Here is a 19,956-nt window from a genome sequence, read left to right as displayed (position 1 = left end):
GCATTTCAAAGTAAGGATCTTTGTTATTCCGTCGGACTTCGTTGACAGCGGGAAAAACTAGAAAGAAACAAAAAATAATAAAATTGAATAAAGTTTAATCTAATTCATGGGGCAAATAATTTAATAAATATAATTCAATAAATGATATAAAACATAAAAGTCAATAAATGTTACAATATTAATTGCATAAAATTAACATCTGCACTTGACAAAATATTTAGCACAGCCTTGTGTGCTTAATTTAAACAAGGAAAAATATTCATCCTAAAACATGAAATAAATGTTATAGAAAGCAGAAATTTTACTTTCTCAAACATTGAAAAAACTGTCGGGTGTGAGCATGGGTTCTAAGATGGCCCCGAGTTTTGCATCTTTATTCTGTGGTATGTTTGAAAAACAGTTTATTTTAAATTCTGCTTTGAATTCATATTTAAAACATATTGTTCTATGGTAATGTTACATTGATGATGTCTTTTTAATATGGAGTGGCACTAAGTCGGAGCTATTAGAATTTCATTCTTATGTCAATAATAGTTCTAACGCTTTGAAGTTCACCATGGAATTCCATAAACATAAAATGAATTTTTTAGATGTACTTGTGAGTTTGACTGCATCTGATATACAAACAACACTATACCGAAATCCCACTGATCGTAATACCATTTTCATGGACACTCGTACCATCCAGTGCCATTAAAACGTTCGTTACCTATATCTCAATTTAGTCGTATTCGTCGGATCTGCAGTGGAGAAGAAGATTTTAAACAGCAAGCATAGAGTTTATCAGATAGATTTAGAGAACGATCTTAGAAGGGGGAGTGGATACAGTCTGCACATGATCGCTTTTAAGATATATATCACAAGAAGAAAGTTTAGTTAAAAAGGTAACAAAAAAGCATGATCGTCGCATTACTTGTTATATGAAATATTCACCAGTGACTAAAGACATCAATAAAGTGCTGCTAAAACACTGGCATATTATTTCAAGTGATCTCACCCTCAAAGAGTGTTTTGACAAGTCACCCCGTTTAGTACACAAAGAAACATCTAATATCCGTAATATTTTAGTAAGAGCTGATCTAAAACCCATTTTTTAAACACCATACCACGCTCCACATTTTTTAAACACCATACCACAGGGTAATTTTAAATGTGGGAATTGTTTACAGTGTAACTTCACATATAAAACATCTACTTTCACACATCCTCATACAGCGAAAAAATGTAATATTCGAGGCACTATTTCGTGTAAGACAGCGAACGTAATCTATATGCTGCGGTGCCTGTGTGGTTTATGTTATGTAGGTAAGACAAGTAGGCCTTTAAAAATTCATATTTCTGAACATCGATGCGCTATTCGACACCATGATCCTAGAAGTCCGGTGGCACAACACTTTTTAGTTATTAGACATTACGTCTCTACTCTACAATATATAGGGATTGAAGTTGTGAAGTGTCCACGTCGGGGCGGTGATCTTAATAAATTGCTGTTGCAACGCGAAGCTTTCTGGATTTTCACTTTAGACACATTGTCTCCAAAAGGTTTAAATGAGGAGTTTGACATTGGTCCTTTTCTTTAATAATTTTTGAATAAGTCTTTAATATTTATTTCGTTTCCCAGAGATGGGTTGCGGCTGGAGGGGCGTCCGCTGCGTGGAAGTGTGCGGGATGAGTTGGTGATTTATTCCGCTGTGGTGGCCCCAGACTAATAAAGAGACCAAACCGAAAAGATAATGAATGAATGATGAATGAATGAAGGTTTAAGTAGGGGTTTAAAGGTTTTTTGGCTATATTTTGTTGTATAGTCTGGTGTATCCTGGTATATATATATATATATATATATATATATATATATATATATATATATATATATATATATATATATCAATATTTTTTTTTCTTATAATTTGTGATGTAATATTATGGTTTATTGATATATATATATATATATATATATATATATATATATATATATATATATATATATATATATATATATATAATTTTTATTTATTTTTTTTGTCATTTGACTTGAAATATCAAATCTATAGACTATATGTGAATGTGTATACATGTATTTATGTGTATATATGTATATGTATTTATGAATGATTGTGTATGTATATGTGGGCATATATGTGAGAGGAGATCATGTGATCCGGAAGTGTACAAAAAGGAGCACCTGATAGTGATGAACATTGTCTGATGAAGAGCAAGGTGGCTCGAAACGTTACACGCTCTGTGTCAGCCTTTTTAATTTAATAAATTTGTATTTTTGGAGCCTTGGTGTTGCCACCTTTGATTGACATTTATTTGCACTTTCTCAAACATTACCATATTGTCACAACACAAGTTTTATTTTTTAATTTAATTAATTAGCAGACTCATTGTATTTCTTAAAAAGTAATGTTTCAATTAATGATCTGCCAGATAGAACCTTATAATTCCAAGAAGAAAATGACTTTTTAGAATTAGAAGGTTCTATCTGCATTAGCCATGTTTTTCTTTCTTTTCTTTTCTTTTTTTTACCAATTTGCAAATTTAAAAGAACTTTGATCATTTACACTACCAGTCAAAAGTTTTTTTTTTTCAAATTTGAAACAACTGCATACTTATTGTATGTAATTTTAAATAAATTTATTACTCCAGTCATTATTGCTTGTGCACTGTTGCCATTATTATTAATATTAATAACAACAATAATAATTGATACATAATATTAATAACAACAATAATAATGTTAGTGATTTCTGATGGATCATGTGACTCTGAAGAGTGGAGTAATGAAGCTGAAAATTCATCTTTAAATTCACTGGAATAAATTATTAAACTAAAATTTTATTTTGAACTACTGTACATTTGTTATTTTATAGTGCAATAACATTTCACAATTTTACAATTTGTTCTGTATTTTTATTGAAATAAATGCAGCCTTGGTGAGCAGGATAAGCTTATTTTAAAACATTTTAAAATCCCTTTGACCCTAAACTTTTTACAGGTAGTGTACATTTTGAATATATTTAGGGTCTTTGTCATGTTAATTTAAGAAAGAGAACTGTTACACAAATATTGTTTGCTATATGGAATGCAAAAACTTTGAAGCTCGATCTCAAAATCATGTAGAATGCAGATATAACTATATAATTTTATGGTGATGACATACTGTACATAGTGTATGTAAGAATAATGACATTAGGGTAAAAATAATTTTAATAATATAATCTACACTCATCCACAATGGTTCTTGAGGTTTGAAAGCTGCACTAGCGAGAAAACAGACCATCTGCAGTGCGAGAATAAAGAATGAGCCACCTCCATTCTGCCTATTTACTTTACTTTTACTCTTTACACCTTTACTTTCATTGAGTAACAAAACGGTGAAAATAAATACTGAGTTATATCCAAACTGACATCCTATTCTTGTCATATGCTTACAATTCCAAAACCTGACAGACAGATAAATCTAAACTTGTTTTTATTAAAACAAATATAAATATGCATATAATACATAATAATAATAATAATAATAATAATAATAACACTATACAAATGCAAACAAAATTTGCTAATTAAACAACTTGGTGCAAAATGTGAAATTAATGTTGCGCTAGTATAAAAAAAGCAATTCCTACACATCTAGCACCTTATTGCGCCAAGTGTATAATAGGGCCCATTGTTTTTGGCAAGTACTGTACTGCACATTTATGAGAAGTTGGCTGCACTTGCTTACTGCAGCCTAATTAATTACTAATGAGTAATTAACTTAAATTAACTCATGAGTCCCATCAAATTATGGCCACTGTCCCAGATTATCTTCCCATCATGACCACTAAGTCAGAATATCATATATGAGCAATTTTACATGAGTAGCAGTGTGATGTGGCTGTAAATCGGCACTGGTGGGAGGCATGCTTTAGTGTCCTACAAGTGATGATATTCAACCACAAAGCACTGCTACGAGTATATTTTGTTTATACAACAGTTCGACGGCATAATTATATATATAAAAAAGAAAATCAAAGACAAAGAGTCTTAAAATCCAACTTTTCTTCCATCATTCATTCACATCTGCAGCTGACATCAAAACAGCTTTAGAGCTAGTATTTAAAAGATTCTCTAGCTTAACATCTAAATTGATGACAAATCAGGTAATATTTGCTCATATTTTAAGATTATAGAGTTGAACGGCATGAAATGCCATCAATCTACAGATATTTCCCTGTATTTCTGTTGCAATCAGGATCAGAATCAACTTAAAAACAAAAATCAACTTAGAATGTAACTTACCTAATTTATAATGATTTGTTCTGCTGTAGTTTGAAATTCATGCAGAAAAAAACACTGTTTTTCTCCCCAAGGATTATTACGCAGTCTCTGTCTCCATCTTGTGGTGAAATGTCAACCGTCATTTTCTTTGGTCTGATCAGAAAGGCTGATGGCGGCCGATCACTGAATCAATGCTCCGAAATAATAATTATTTTAAAACAAGCACTATCCTTATAAATAAACTGTATTGAACAACTACATTCTTGACTAAAAAAGCACCAAAAGTACATTATGTTGCCTAACAGCAGCAATATTTGTCAAACTGTATGTCAACACTAAATGTCAGTGTCCTTTGCTTGTCTCTGTATGTGGGTGGAGTAATGCACAAAGGTGAAGGGTGAAGAGGCAATACAAGTACTGTTATTAGCAGAACATTGCACGGCGTCGCCTATTAGTCAATCAGATTTTAAGTACCAGAAAAAACTTGTGTGTGTGTGTGTGTGTGTGTGTGTATGTATGTATGTATATATGTATGTATATATATATATATATATATATATATATATATATATATATATATATATATATATATATATATATATATATATATTAGCGCTGTCAAAATTAGTGCGTTAACGCATGCGATTAATTATAAATAATTAACGCGTTAAAAAAATTAAAGCAATTAACGCAGTTGCAGGTTTTTTTTTACTTCCTGTTGTGGTGGACGTGGGTTTAACATGCAAGAAATGTGGATAAGACCAAGGAAGCACTTTTTGAAGGCAAGTTTCAGTATAAAACAATTAGTCGCATCACCAGGCTCTCCAGAGTTTCATGCAATTTCGGGTGTTTCATTTTTAACTTTCGACTTGTGTTGTAAGTTGATACCGCATGGCGAACAGAAAGAAAATCCTCTGCATTTCGTGACTCGGTGTTCCTTTAAGGTAATGAAATCACTGCTTAGGCTAAACAATAGAATTTCAATAAGAGTATAATCTTGATCATATTAAAATCGGAGTATTGGTGTCTTATGTGAATGTACTCAAAACGTCTCTGGTGAAGTCGCGAGCTGTCAAAGACAGGTCATTACTCTGCCTTTCAGCATGAGCCCTCCAAGTTTAGCGTGTTTCCTCATTAAACGCAACAAAAGCGTATGCTTCGCGTTGTTGTGTCAGAATCCTTGTAAAATACAGTAATACTTTAGGACGCTTAGTTTAAGCAAATTTGATGAACGTGATCATGCGTGTTGAATCTGAGGGGAGTCGCTCCAGTATGGAAGGCCGTTGGGGCCAAAACGTCTGCAGCGCGTTGTATGTGTGTCTGTGTCAGGCCTGTTGAGGGGTGTCAGGGGTGGAGTGAGCGACGTATCTGAGTAGGGGCGTGTGCGCGCGAGACGTACCTGAAGGACGGTGGGAGTGAGTTGCACGCGACATAGGCTACCTGAAGAGCTAGGAGGGATGCGGGGGATAGGGGTGTGCAATGTATTTAATGACCGGTTTGCGAGAAATTATCATTCATTTGCGGACATTTATGAGTCTCTGTGCATATGCGGGATACTCCTAGTCTTAGCAACTGGATGAATGTAAAGGAGGATTAAGCAAAATTGTTTGCAGCAATAAAACTTTACAATAAGTGCAACAGTTTGTATTCTATAGTTTATTATAATAATTTTTAATTTTCCATATCTGCAATTCCTATATTTTGGCATTTATTTTGCAGTCCACTTAAAATCCAACATAGAAATCAATGTTTTCTTTATTGGCATTGATTGTTTTGAAATTTAAATGTCATTAACATGCCTGTGTTTTTATTTCTGTGATAAATATGGCTGTCAAGCCAGGATCTTGATGGTTTATTGTGGGTATGTTGTTTACATGAAGAAATCTGTGTTACAAGTCAAACAAAAATTATTTTAAACAATTATATTTTGAATTTTAATTCTAATAAACAATTATATTTTTAATGTAAATAGTTTTTGTCTTGCGTTTACATTCATTTTACATTTGAATAGCCAAAATTACAAGTTTTAGTATTTTAAATGTGATTAATCGCGATTCATTTTTTTAAAAAGGTGCGATTAATTAGGTAATTTTTTTTAATCGATTGACAGCACTAATATATATATATATATATATATATATATATATATATATATATATATATATATATATATATATATATATATATATATATAAAGCTCCTCTGTTTCCTTTGTCTACACACACACACACACACACACACACACATAAATGCTTAAAGATTTAAATGGACTCATAGAACCCAAAACTCACTCCTAAATGTTTAAATTGTGTTTGTTTGCAATCTATTGCTGTTGCAATGGAAATGCATAGATCCAGCTTAATGCTTAAAATCATAATGCAGAATGCAGGATAAAAACTTATATGACTTACATTCTTTAATACAGTGGGTTAAAGTTTACCCCTCCCTTCAGGGTGTATCCTCATTATGCATATGAGCAGCTCAGAGACAATCTCCCACTCAAACTTTTCCTCTCACGCCATTGGTAAATCAGAAGAGAACAGGTATGGCCAAAACAACAATTTTAAATTTGAACCATGCAAACAACCTCAAAAGTTTGACCTTAGTTTAAATTTTGTTTAAAAGTTATGCGCCTCATTAGATCCTCTGATCTGCACCGCAAACTAGCATATAATAAAAGGTTTTCTGCATATATGCATTTTTGCACATCCATATAACAGTCATTCTTTGAACACATTGATAAGAAAACACAGATTTGAAAACTGTAAAGGGTCTATACATGTATTTACATATTTATATCTACGTTATTTGTATATATTCAATACTATTACAAACTGATAAGCTTTTGTAAAATTACTAAAACAGACTTGGAGCGTTTTCTTTTTTCTGTCTTCTGTCAGCATGACTGGCAAAGCCACAATAAAAATTTTTTTTTTTTTAAACTTACGTTATTTTGTGGAATATTTTTGTTAATCAAAGAATTCTAAAAAGCCATTCAATGAGTATTTTGTTCCTGTGATTTTGTACATGTAGTTTTAATCAGCTTTGATTGTTCCTAATAAATAACTGGACTCACAAGTAAATTAAAACTCATTATTTTGTCCTCTTCTTTCCTCAGTCGAATGCCTGTTATGCAGGTCTTTGTCGTCTCATGTATGAATCACTGCATTAGTAATAATAGTTAACATCTCTTTGCATAGACTCTTTTCACTAAAAATGTGTCTTCATTCATTCATTCATTTTCTTTTCGGCACAGTCCCTTTATTAATTCAGGGTTGCCACAGCGAAATGAAAGGCTAACTTATTCTGCACATGTTTTTTGCAGCTGATGCTACCCATTAATGAATTTGCTCTTCAGTGTTTGGACTCTCAGTAATGATTAAAGCACACTGAAGTGAGCTAAACTGAACTGAACTTAAACACTAAAAACTGAACTAGTCTGTCAACTGAACTAGTCAATTACTATGACCATTTATGTGAAGCTGCTTTGACACAATCTACATTGTAAAAGCGCTATACAAATAAAGCTGAATTGAACTGAATTGAACTGAATGCCCTTCCAACTGCAACCTATCTCTGGGAAACACTCACTCACACTCAACACTAAGGACAATTTAGCCTACCCAATTCACCTGTACCGCATATCTTTGCACTGTGGGGTAAACCAGACTTCAATTTTTGTTTTTGTTTTTCACTATTCATGCATAAACGTTTCTTTTTCAAAAACACATTCACAGACATAAATTTTGTTTACATAATATTGTAACCCAGTTTATGCTCTGTATACAGGGTTGTTAGACTTTAGCCATGTACATGTTTATAAGCAACTGAAAAAAATCAAAAATATCAGGGCATGTTAGAACTGGCAGGCTTCATGAATGAATGCCAAACTCGATAAGAGGTCAAGTGCAAATTCCACAAGTGTGATCATGTAGAGAGGGTACTAAAAGATAATAAATTTGCAAACTTAGTCAAAAATGGGGGATGTTCAGCACCCGAGAGCTCACTCCTGATGTCAAATGCAAATTAATAATGTAAAATAAAAATGTTATGTTTTGGAACACAATATATAATGCTCATGCATTTCCCCTGCTGCTGTAGCATATATTACGATGACATATAGGGTTTTTCTTGAAACACAAACACATATTCCGTTACCTGTTTGTATTTATTTATTTATTTGTATTTGTCAACACGAATCCTTACAATTTGAGTTTATCATTTATGTTATATACAAAGCTATATGGGGTGTCACAGTGGCGCAGTGGGTAGCACGATAGCCTCACAACAAGGTCGCTGGTTGAGTTTGCATGTTTTCTCCAAGTTCACGTGGGCTTCCTCTGGGTGCTCCGGTTTCCCCCACAAGTCCAAAGAAATGTGTTATAGGTGAATTGGGTAAGCAAAATTGTCCGTAATGTATGTGTGTGAATAGGAGTGTATGGGCGCCAGTGATGGGTTGCAGCTGGAAAGGCATTTGCTGCTTAAAACATATGCTGGTCCACTGTGGAGACCCCTGATTAATAAAGGGACTAAGTCGAAAAGAAATGGAATGAAAGAATGAATGAACAAAGCTATATGGTAATGTTGTTGTTTTATTTTTTTCATGCTTGAATAATCATTAATGAGCCTCACAGGTCTTTCAAAATCAATAAACATTCATCAATAAGTGTGTTTTATTTTAAATACCGAAGTACATCACAAATCTTTTGTTCTTTAACACTGGTAAAATAAAAAAAGAATTTACTTATAATACATTGAATCTCATTGGTTGAATACATGTAAATAAGTTTGATCGTTTGTTGCCAAAGTGCAATTAAGACTGTATATTCAGCTCTCTGTGCCTCATTATCAACTCATTACGGAACACATTCAATTATGTGACACCGCCACCTATTGTTCAAAAGTGATAACCCAATAAATCACAATAAAAGTTTTTTTATTTATTTAGGAATAAAAAATGTCTTCAGTAACGTATTGTTGCAGTTGGTCTGATACTCCGTGATGACTGATTTAAAAATGTATTGATCATTATCTAAACAGATATTTTCAGTACATGTGAAGCACTGCTTGTTGAAGCCTCACCAAGCCTCTACAGCAGCATATTTGAACTGTTAATATATTTATTTATTTATTTTTCAATTAGAAACCTCAGAGACTAGTCTTTGATTTCCCCATGACATGCTTTCTAGTATTTCTCTCTGGTTTAATGAGAATAATGAAACATTTTGGTGCAAATATACATAGCAACAATCCAAAGGCAGATGACAAAATGGCAAAAATCTCCACCGCAACAGTGTACTTGCCAGGTGAACTAATGTATGCAGGTATAAATGTTACCCAAACAGCACAAAATATGAGCATACTGAATGAGATGAATTTGGCCTCATTAAAATTATCAGGAAGTTTTCTTCCTAAAAATGCTAAAATCAAACAGATTGTTGACAGAAGGCCAACATATCCTAAAGCTGCATAAAATCCAGCATCCGAGCCAGTGTTGCACTCTAAAATGATCTTTTTATGGTCATACCTGAGGGCCTTGTCAGGAAATGGTGGCTTTATTAGAAGCCATAAAGCACAGATCACTATTTGAATCGCAGTGCATAAGAACACGATGGCTCTTTGTTGTACTGGCCCAAACTTACCAGACAATTTATTTCCTGGTAATGTGGCTCTGAAAGCTGTGACAACTACTATGGTCTTCCCCAAAACACAAGAAATGCAGAGAGCAAAAGTAAGCCCAAAAGCTGTATGACGTAGCATACATGACCAATGTGTCGGCTCACCAATGAATGTAAGAGGACAAAGGAAACAAAAGAACAACGAAGAGAGTAATAGTGAGCTCAGCTCTGAGTTGTTAGCTTTCACTATTGGTGTTTCTCTATAGTGTATGAAGACAATCATAGTTGCAACTGTAAGACTGGCTCCAAATAGCGATAGAGCAGTGAGAATTATTCCCATTGTTTCTGTATACGACAGAAACTCTATTGTTTTCACAAGACACTTGTCCCGTCTTTCATTTGACCAGTATTCTTTAGGACAAAGAGTGCAGTCTGCTGCTCCTATAAAAGAATTACAATTATGACAATATTTAGCTAGTTTAAATTGTGTAAAAATTATACAGTTAAATTAGATAACAGTACCGGTTGTATTTGATATTGAACCATCAGCACATGGGATGCAGTCAAAGCAGCAAACAGGCCGACCTTTTATTTGTGCTTTCCTTGTGCCTTTCGGGCAGGTGTCTGAGCACACTGCTTTGGGTATCTGTCAAGTGATCATACGTTAGCCAATTTATAGTAAATTAAAATGAATAAGGATGCTTTAATCGGTGAAGTACCAAATTTTCTGTGCTCCAGTGGACGTTATCCTCTTTAATTGTAAGTTTATATGTTCCATCTGGGGATTTGCTGAAATAGCCCACAGTCACATGTTGCACCTCTCCCTGATTTAGCTGCCAGTTTATGAGCTCATATGATGCAGGCGGGTCTCCATTCTCATCAAAGAACACATTTTCTCCATATTCATCTATAAAATTCACTCTTTCCAACTGATCGCTGACCTTTGAATGAAGTATAATTTAAACGTTTGAAGTATGCTATAAAAAAAAGAATGAATCAACTTGCTCACCTGTTTAGGTGTTATCTGTGATACATTTAAGCACATTTTTGAAAGATTGTTATCTCCTTGGCAATAAAGCACTTTGTGAATTGCATGTGCAATTGCATAGACAGCTTGATACACATTATATGTCACTCTTACTTGTGTTACATCGAAAAATTTGTCTGTAAACGTTAGTTTTTCCTGTCCAGTGCACATTTGGCCATTGAGTGTGCTATTTGCAGATGGCTCACAGTTCAGACATGGTTTACAGCCAACAACTGTTTCCCAGAAGTCACTGACGAAAGCTGATTGTGTAGGAGAGTAGGGACTGATGTTTTCCAGGTAAGGTCTTAGTTTTAACATAGCCATCTTTCTGACCACAAATCCTACGGTGCCTCCAAATGACTTGAACATTTCAGGGGTAGATGGTCTTGCTGCTGTTACCCAGGCTTCACTTGCAATCCACTGGATTCCTGTGATATTCCGGTTCACAACTTCTTTCATTAGAGGATAGAGATCTCCCTCTGGCACGAATGCCAGGATGACTTTTACTGTCGATTCTTTGATCATTTCTACCACTTCAGTGATTTTACTTTGGGGATATGTTCTTAATATAGTGCCGACAAATGCAATGCAAACTCCCATTTTTTCCACTTCCTTTGTGAAAGCTGAAATTCCATTTCTCCCATAATCATTGTCAGACTGCAAAGCTCCAATCCAAGTCCATCCAAACTGTTTTACCAGAGAGGCCAAAGCTTTTGCTTGGTAGAAGTCACTTGGAATTGTGCGGAAAAATGATGGATATTTTTTTCTATCACTGAGACACGCACATGTTGAAAAATAACTTACCTAAAAGTTATTGCAAACAGGAAGCATAAATTATGAAATGAACTGATTTCATTTTCAGGAACACCAATGCAAGTGTGCTGCGAGAATGATTGACATTACCATGGGCACTCTAAATGGTCCAAGCATTCCGGCAACAGCTAAAGACTGTGAAGATCCTGATTCAGCAACAAGAGCTGTAAGTGGAAGGTGACACTGAGATGTAAATTCCTGCTCCTTCTGCTCACTTACCAGTGAGAATACTGCTCGTAAAACGTTCGTGGGTGAAGCACAAGAATCCATTATTTTATAGCCCAAAGAAATGTGAGGAAGCAACTCCTCATTTTTATTTATTTCATCCACTGCAAACATCATTGACTGAATCCAACGAAATGCACGTAGGTCAAATCTGTGCAGTAAATACGAGAAGAAAAATAATGCTCTTAACATTGCCAATGATTCCATGTTTGAATCAATTCACAACTTACCCCGTGCACTTAATCCTTTGCATGTTTCTCTCAAAAGAGCCAATTATATTTTCTTGTTTATTGAAAATGGGGAAAATTCCCCCAATCATAATGTCCCCTACTTTAAAAATGTTAGGCATTTCAAATGTTCTAAGCAGCTGGCACATTGAGCTTGTTTGTACATAGAGCAGAGAGCAAAATAACAAAATGTTAAAGTTTTTCATGACTGAGAAACGGCTCAGAAATATCTGTTATATACAGCGCCCTTGTGCATTGTGAATATCTGCCCATTATTAAAGAAGGTTTTCCCTAGTGAATAGGTCGAGTAATAGGCACATAATTATAATTCTCTACATGAATAGCAATTCTGAACATAAAATAATGGAGTACTTTATAATTGTGTGGTTTCTTTGCATAGTTTTTTTTGTTGAATCTACAAACAGACTTCACTTTAAACAGACAACTGGCCTTTTGTGAAAAGTTACCCAGTGAGGTGTTAGGAATGCAGCTTTGCTAAATAAAAAGCAATTAAAAAAGCGAAGTTCTGGTGTGCTTGATTGTAGCAGCTGAATAGGTGTACTGTATATAGAAACTTTATGATGCCATTTTATAGCCCACATATTTGGTATAGAAAAATAGAATATGTTTATTAGGTGCCAGCTGTTTGTGTACAAATATCTATCCTTCTATCTATCTAGTAATTTAGTTAGTTGCCAGTTAGTTGCTTAGCTTTACTGGCAGGTTTGTGATGTTATCAGTATGTTCTGGCCCAGTACACTATGATTTCACTTAGAAATTATTAAGGCGGACAAATATGTCCAATGCTAGTAGCCTAATATTCCTAATATTCATTCATTTTCTTTTCAGCTTAGTCTCTTTATTAATCAGGGGTCACCACAGCGAAATGAACCGCCAACTTATCCAGCATATGTTTTACGCAGCAGATGCCCTTCCGGCTGCAATACAACACTGGGAAACACCTATACACACATACACTACAGCCAATTTAGCTTATTCAAATCACCTATAGTGCATGACTTTGGACTTTGGGGGAAACCATTTTGTTTTTGTACCTCAATTTTAAAATATCAGTCAAAAATGAGCCATATAGGAACCTTTGCTGTTTTCTAATTGTTGCAAAAAAACACATTTACTGCCGAATACTGTTCACCTGGCACATGCTCAACATGGTTGATTTCATCTATTTGATGCTTTTAAGTATAAAAAAAAATATTTTATATATATAAATTAAATAAAAATTAATTTAATTAAATTAAATGAATCAAAACTGGTTAAAAACCAATACAATCTATATCCATACTGGCAACTTACATACAAAGGAATTAGCTTTAAAGATTTACGATCTTAAAAAAGGGTTAAACTAAAATTTTTTGCAAGTTGATGTATCCTTGCTAGGTAAAAGTATACATTTTCAAGCATAAAATAAGTAATGAATAAATTAATCTATCCTCATGATATGGACAACATCCATTCATTCATTTTCTTTTCAGCTTAGTTCCTTTATTAATCTGGAGTCGCCACAGCGAAATAAACTGCCTTATCCACCATATGTTTTACGCAGCGGATGCCCTTCCAGCTGCAACCCATTTCTGGGAAACATCCATACACACTCATTTACACTTATACACTACAGAGAATTTAGCCTATAACTTTGGGGGAAACTGGAGCACCCGGAGGAAACCCACGCGAACGCAGGGATAGCATGCAAACTCCACAAAGAAACAGAAACGCCAATTGACCCAGCCGAGGCCTGAACCAGCAACTATCTTGTTGTGAGGCGACAGCACTACCTACTGCGCCACTTCATCACCCTGACAACATCCAATCAAAACAAAAAATGAGAAATGCAAAAGTGAAGGGAAAAAACTTTTATTTTAAAGGCCAAAAGTCTTTATTACAGTGTGAAAATATATTGTATTTATAATAATGAGCATGATAGTAATAACAACAAAAATAATAATATTAATGTAAAAATTAAATAACTAATAATAGACAATAACTAAAATAGAAACAAATCACCTAATTGCAAAAAACACTTTCTTCATAAGTGATATAATTAAATTAAATACTTTTTTTATTTCTAGATTATTTGCTAATGTTTGTGGTCTGTTATATTACCCACCCAATAAAAATGTGTTTAATATAAAGTAATTTGTTACATTTTAAAAAACATTTTAAGGGCTATATTATTTTAGGAAATTATTTTTGTCAGTTTAATATTTTATTTAAACAAAGATTAAAAAGTTCACTGTAGGGCCTTCAATTGATTGTACATATTAAATTTGAAAAATGCATAACCCTTTTCAACATGTGCAATTCAAAACTGACATTGTATTGTTCTAAGTTTCATAATTTTAATTTAAAATAACATTCCTGTATGCATGAACAGTTTCTTTTATTTAAATGCTTGATTTGAAGCATTTACATTTCACAAATTAGAATTATTTTTTATTATTTTTAAATAACTTTTAATGGAGGGTTGAATGGAGTAGATGCCGTTTTATGGCTCCTCCAAGCTGACTCTTTGCTGATTTTTTGTTTAATTCATCCTGCAAAAAGCTATTTCAACATTTGAAATCACTGCTTCTTTTTTAAAGGCTCCTACACACCGGGGCGCTTGTCTTTTGATTTTTCTTTTTTCTTTTGTCATTTTTTTAAATGACACTTTTGAGCGTTGGTATGCATGATCACATTGACGCCCTTTATTTAGTAACGAAGCGTTAAACGTCGCCGGAAAACGCAAGCAAAAAACGTCGGTGTGCACAGGCCTTAACTTTAGTCAAATGCAGCAGTGTGTCTAAAGCCCTATAATTGTCTATACTGAATGCAAGCACAACAGGGCAAAGATGACCACACCGTGAGTGATTTAATTTCCTCAGCCACTGCCAGCACTATTCTCTCAGCCATTGAGAATCAATGCAACAATTAAAGCGGCTCATTGAGGTCACCAAGTTGTCTATCAATTCTCATCTTGATGCTTTTGATAAGGTGTTAAGAAAAAAGTTTGAATCAGCTACCACTTGTGATGCAGGCTTGGACTAAATGGAGATAATCTGTGTAACAATAACAGATTTCTATATGCTAAATGATCTGGTGGGCCATTCACATCAGCTAAATTTGAAATGTGTGGAGTTAAAAAAAAAGCAGAAGGGTGGCACAGTGGCTAGCACTGTCGTCTCACGGCAAGAAGTTCACTGGTTCGAGTCCCGGCTGGGCCAGTTAGCATTTCTGTGTGGAGATTGCATGTTCTCCCTGTGTTTGCGTGAGTTTCCTCTGGGTGCTCTGGTTTCCCTCACAATCCTAACATATGCACTAGGTGAATTGAATAAACTAAATTGGCCGTAATGCTTGAGTGGGTGTGCGAATGTGTATGGGTGTTTGTCAGTACTGGGTTGTGACTGGAAATGCATCCGCTGGGTAAAACATATGCTGGAATAGTTGCTGGTTCATTCCGCTGTGGCAAACCCTTATAATCAGGGAAGGAAAATAAATGAATGAAAAAAGCGGAGCAGGGTCTTAATACAGAGTTTGTTACTGGACTGATTTACACCCTGTTCAGTTGGATGCCATATCAAGGAAGCATGTCACAATGAGGACTCCAGATCTAACAAATAACTTCATAATGACCGTCATTTATTTTATTGTACTGCCATATTGGACTGATAAGGTGAATTGTTAAGATATTTGTTCAAGTTCATCTCTTTATTTTTTCTGCATTTGACAGTCTACATGCCTTTTTACATGCTTTAAAGGAACCACGCAAGCATATCTAACATGACCTTTACTTAATGATCCTGATTTATTTTATTATACTACCACAATCAACTAAGGCAAACTGTCGAGTTGTTCATTTAAGTTCATCTTGATATTTTTCCTGAGTTTCACAGTTTGTCAACACTAGACATTTATTTCCCTCTTCAACAGTTGACTGAGTAAGTCTGCCTGTGTTTTATTTTATTTTTTTGTTTTTTCATTTTTGCTCCACTACCATCCTGGTGAAGTGTGCTTTTTTCCTTTCATTGAGGGAAATGGCTGTGGGTTGGGGGTACGTTTTAATGGAGTTTGCCAGGCTAACTGTATTTCAGCATCTATTTTCTTTTTTAAAACATTATTGGTAATGCTTATAATTAATGACAAAGGTTGATATATTCTTCTGTTGAGGGTATATGTAAAATATCTTGGAGTGTTAGAGGTATGGGACACCAGATTAATAGAGGCAAAGAATTTGCACTTCTAAAGTCTCTCTCTCTCTGTTGATATTGTTATTATTATTGTTATTACAAGATACCCACATTAGATCAACTGAGCAGAGATGCTTGGTAAAATTGGATTGCCAGGAGTGTTGCCATCCTACTTTGAAAATCTGTCCCAATCCATTTGTCTGCCATTATCTCAGGTCCTTCTGGAAGATATATATTAGTATCTGGTCATATAAATTAATTCCCAGTTACATCTGTAAGTATATATGGGCCAAAAGAAGATTATTGCATAGTTTCCAGATCACAACTCTACAAATATAATAATCAGCAGAGATTTAATTGTTATCTTGATGCTTATCTGGACCGCTACCCCATACAGGTTCCTTATATCATATGCTCTATTAGTACTTTAAATAATTTAAGCAAATGTTTTATTTTAATCTTCTCTCTTTTGTTTTTATATATTGTGCATTCATCTAATTTCTAATAGTAATGGCACTTTTTTATTATTATTTATATGTTTTTTCATGATGTTATGCACATTTGTTGTGACAAACCTATTAAAAGACAATGTGAGGGGAAAAAACATTTTTAATTTTAAATAAGTGTATTTGTTTCCATATACACTAGTATTTGCATTGCTCTGAGTGATATTCTTGTTGTTCCAGCCATAATTGCATGTATGTTCAACACTGAGTAACAGACCATAGTACATGGCAAGTCAAGAACTGTCAGAATGAAACTGAGCCTCAAGTGATCAAAACTAGGAAAAAAACCTGTGTCATAGAACACATCATATTCTACTGTATTCTTTTCCTGGTAATAGTTCAAGTTTAAGTAAAATAAATGGAACCAGAATAAAAAACAAAAAACAAAAACAAGTATCTGTATTAAGGCAAAAACACTGAGTCTGTGAGGCAATGGTCCAAACCACTTGTTAATTACATCGCTCCCTGGAAATGTAGCCTTAAAGGCCATTAAGACCACTATTGTTTTCCCCAGAACACAGGAGAGGCATAAGACAAAAGTAATCCCAAATGCTGTGTGGTGAAGTTTGCAGGAACATCCAGTTGATTGTCTAGTTACAGTAGGTGGACTCAAAGAGCACCATGACATTGTGAAAAGCAGAAGAAATCTCTGATTTGAGTTCCTGGATCTCTGGGTAAAAACATACCTTTGAGTATAGCTTACAGCTGTCACAACTGCAGTCTGACTGATTAAAAACAGAGAAGCAGTGATTAGCAGAGCTCTCATTATCCACTGGTGAACCAGACCCTTGCAGAGTAGAGTGCAGATCTGCCATTGTAGTAGACTTATTTCTACAAGTACAAATGCAATGAAAAGACATTAATGTGGTTACAATGATGTGCCATAATTTGCAGTAATACTACTTGTTGCAAATGTGATCCATGACAAGTAAAAACTATGCAAAAACCAAGCCAAAAATATCTGGTCACCTTTAGGGTTCCACATGTCTGTGCAGGTGTGCATATTTAATATGGAGGAGCTATTAGCCATTCGGTTTAACTCCTTGAGTTTCTTCAGTGAAACAGTCCATATGAGCTGCCAATGAAAATGAAACAGTTTTGATTCAGAATTGCAAGTATCTATATAATCTAAAATCTTGTTTGTATTCTGATGATTTGTATATGATATAACAAATGATCAAATATTAAGTATTTGTTTCTTGGAGAATATTCATGGAGTAGAAATCCATACCTGGTAAACAACACTGCGATATGTGCCTTTACAATCACCGCTCCCCCTCATGAGAGAGATCATACACAAATGGTTGTGTGACAGGATAAGCTGGCAATGCAAAGTAGTAAACAAACAGATCAATGAAGGTATTGTCCAGTCTTCTGTCTGTTTAATAAAGGTACCATTGAGAACTTTTACTGCTGGTCTTGACAGTTTTACAGCTGCTTTACACCAGATAGTGAGTCTCTGTGCATTATATGATTCAGTGAAATTAGCTGTTGTTAACCAGGCTCCACTTCTTATGCACAGTCTGTCTGTAACATTCACCTGGTCCTCTGCAGCCATGTAAATGTAAACGGTGAAGCATACACACCCCATTCCACCATTGCAATTTTTCACATTCAATTCACACATTATGTGAAGTCCGTATGTCCAGGAACTTCCTGAAAAGTCTCCATTTTTTAGATTTTTCACATTTAGTTCACACATTATTTGATGTCCATTTGTCCCGGAACTACTTAAAAAGTTTCCATTTTTCAGATCGTATTTCATCAGTACGAAATACACATGGCTGTGCTTTAAACTGTGCAAAGGTTGATTGAAATCCTAGACACACACACACAAAAATTAATCAGAAGAAGAAAGCAATCACATTTGCTTTTAATCTATAAAACATTTGCATATTTGGCTGTACATTTCAAACATTGTTAGGATTTACTCTAATAAAACATTTTTACAGCACTCACCTTACAACCCAGGACAGGTGGTTGATTGGGCTCTACTTTGTTCTGCCCACACAGAAACCGCATATCTAGAACTTCACAAAGGCAGAGTTTTGGGTGTCTTAAAATAATACCCTGCATTAAAATCACTTCAAGTTTTTCCTCCGAAAGAATCATCATGCGTGTAAACTGACCATTCTCTACAAGGTAGCTATAAGAAAAACAGAGGATCTCACATTTTCCTATAACTTTCTTAGTAACACTTGAAGTTAAAATCACATATTCACCAATCTGATAAAATCAGTAGTTTTAGTACAACATTATACAGAACCAACATAACAAAAAATAACTTTTTTGTTGAATTGAAATGGCAGAAATGTGCAATTGTAAATAGAAATGAGTAAATTAACTTGAAACAAATCATACCTACCCATGGCATGAAAATAGTAAATATCTTGCAGTACATGTCAAGGCTTTTTTGTCTTTAACAGCTCTGTTTTCTGAATGCTCACTTTGTCTCTCATCATCTCTAAGGTTAAATGATCTACAACAAGAATTCAGTGCTCCAGTCAGAAGAGCAAGTAGAACCACAGTAGTTCCTCTCATCTCAGAGGCTGTGCTAGTGTAGGGTTCCTTTTCTAGACAAAGAAAGGCTAGCTAGACTAGCTTTATACACTCCTCAAGTGACACGGGAGTAAGTTACAGTTGATGTGAAACACAAGGCCCAATTCTCAGAGGTAAACATTACATTGCACAAACACTTTCAACTAATATTTGATTTTAGTTCTTTTGTTTAGCTACTGAAAATATATAAATACATGTATTGATTTATTTATTTGCTATAATTGGTAGTGGCTGCAGCTTCAATTTGGATAAATGAAATACTTTCTTAATTAAAATAAAAATACAAAATATTTCACAAGATTTTTTTATGTTTATATATGACTTATGGGATTTAAATACATTAGACAATACTTTTTTCACACACAAGAAATGTAGATGAAGTCAGATCATTGGGCTGCATTGTTTTATACATTAATGTTGGTGTATGACTTGACCAATGCAAAAAAATAAAATAAAAAATTAGGCAGGTTCAAAACTCAATTTAACATTGCACATTGATGCTAATGGGCAGGCAATCCAAGCTAAAATGTG

The 19,956-nt window shown here is 34.3% G+C and overlaps 1 protein-coding gene across 3 annotated transcripts; it reads right to left on the bottom strand.

Annotated features, from left to right (window-relative positions):
* Positions 1–8,840: 8,840 nt before the first annotated feature.
* Positions 8,841–19,445, bottom strand: olfcn1 (olfactory receptor C family, n1). 3 transcript variants are annotated; one of them, XM_073929809.1, is made up of 10 exons: positions 19,232–19,445; positions 18,826–19,012; positions 18,098–18,685; positions 17,836–17,941; positions 17,553–17,697; positions 11,815–12,100; positions 10,894–11,715; positions 10,604–10,825; positions 10,407–10,530; positions 8,841–10,325 (listed from the first exon to the last, which is right to left on the bottom strand). In XM_073929809.1, exons 1-10 carry the CDS (start codon positions 19,405–19,407, stop codon positions 9,415–9,417), a joined length of 3,567 nt encoding a protein of 1,188 aa, XP_073785910.1. In that variant the 5' UTR covers positions 19,408–19,445; the 3' UTR covers positions 8,841–9,414. The 3 variants fall into 3 exon arrangements, with proteins under 3 accessions (XP_073785910.1, XP_073785911.1, XP_009291983.3); XM_073929810.1 differs by having other exon boundaries at positions 10,604–10,820; XM_009293708.4 differs by lacking the exons at positions 17,553–17,697; positions 17,836–17,941; positions 18,098–18,685; positions 18,826–19,012; positions 19,232–19,445 and adding an exon at positions 12,180–12,380.
* Between the last annotated feature and the right edge of the window lie 511 nt (positions 19,446–19,956).

This window comes from Danio rerio, chromosome 18 (genome assembly GCF_049306965.1).
Source record: "Danio rerio strain Tuebingen ecotype United States chromosome 18, GRCz12tu, whole genome shotgun sequence".
NCBI lineage: Eukaryota > Metazoa > Chordata > Actinopteri > Cypriniformes > Danionidae > Danio > Danio rerio.
Note: the sequence above shows the minus strand (reverse complement) of the source record. Positions and strands in the feature narration are given on the sequence as shown.

Excerpts from the sequence above, each read along its gene's own strand:
- olfcn1 (XM_073929809.1), bottom strand. The coding sequence starts at position 19,407 with ATGAGAGGAACTACTGTGGTTCTACTTGCTCTTCTGACTGGAGCACTG. Across the intron at positions 11,716-11,814 it reads GACCATTTAGAGTGCCCATG|GTAAGTTATTTTTCAACATG; the intron begins GTAATGTCAATC and ends AATAACTTTTAG. Across the intron at positions 10,326-10,406 it reads TTCAATATCAAATACAACCG|GAGCAGCAGACTGCACTCTT; the intron begins GTACTGTTATCT and ends ATTCTTTTATAG.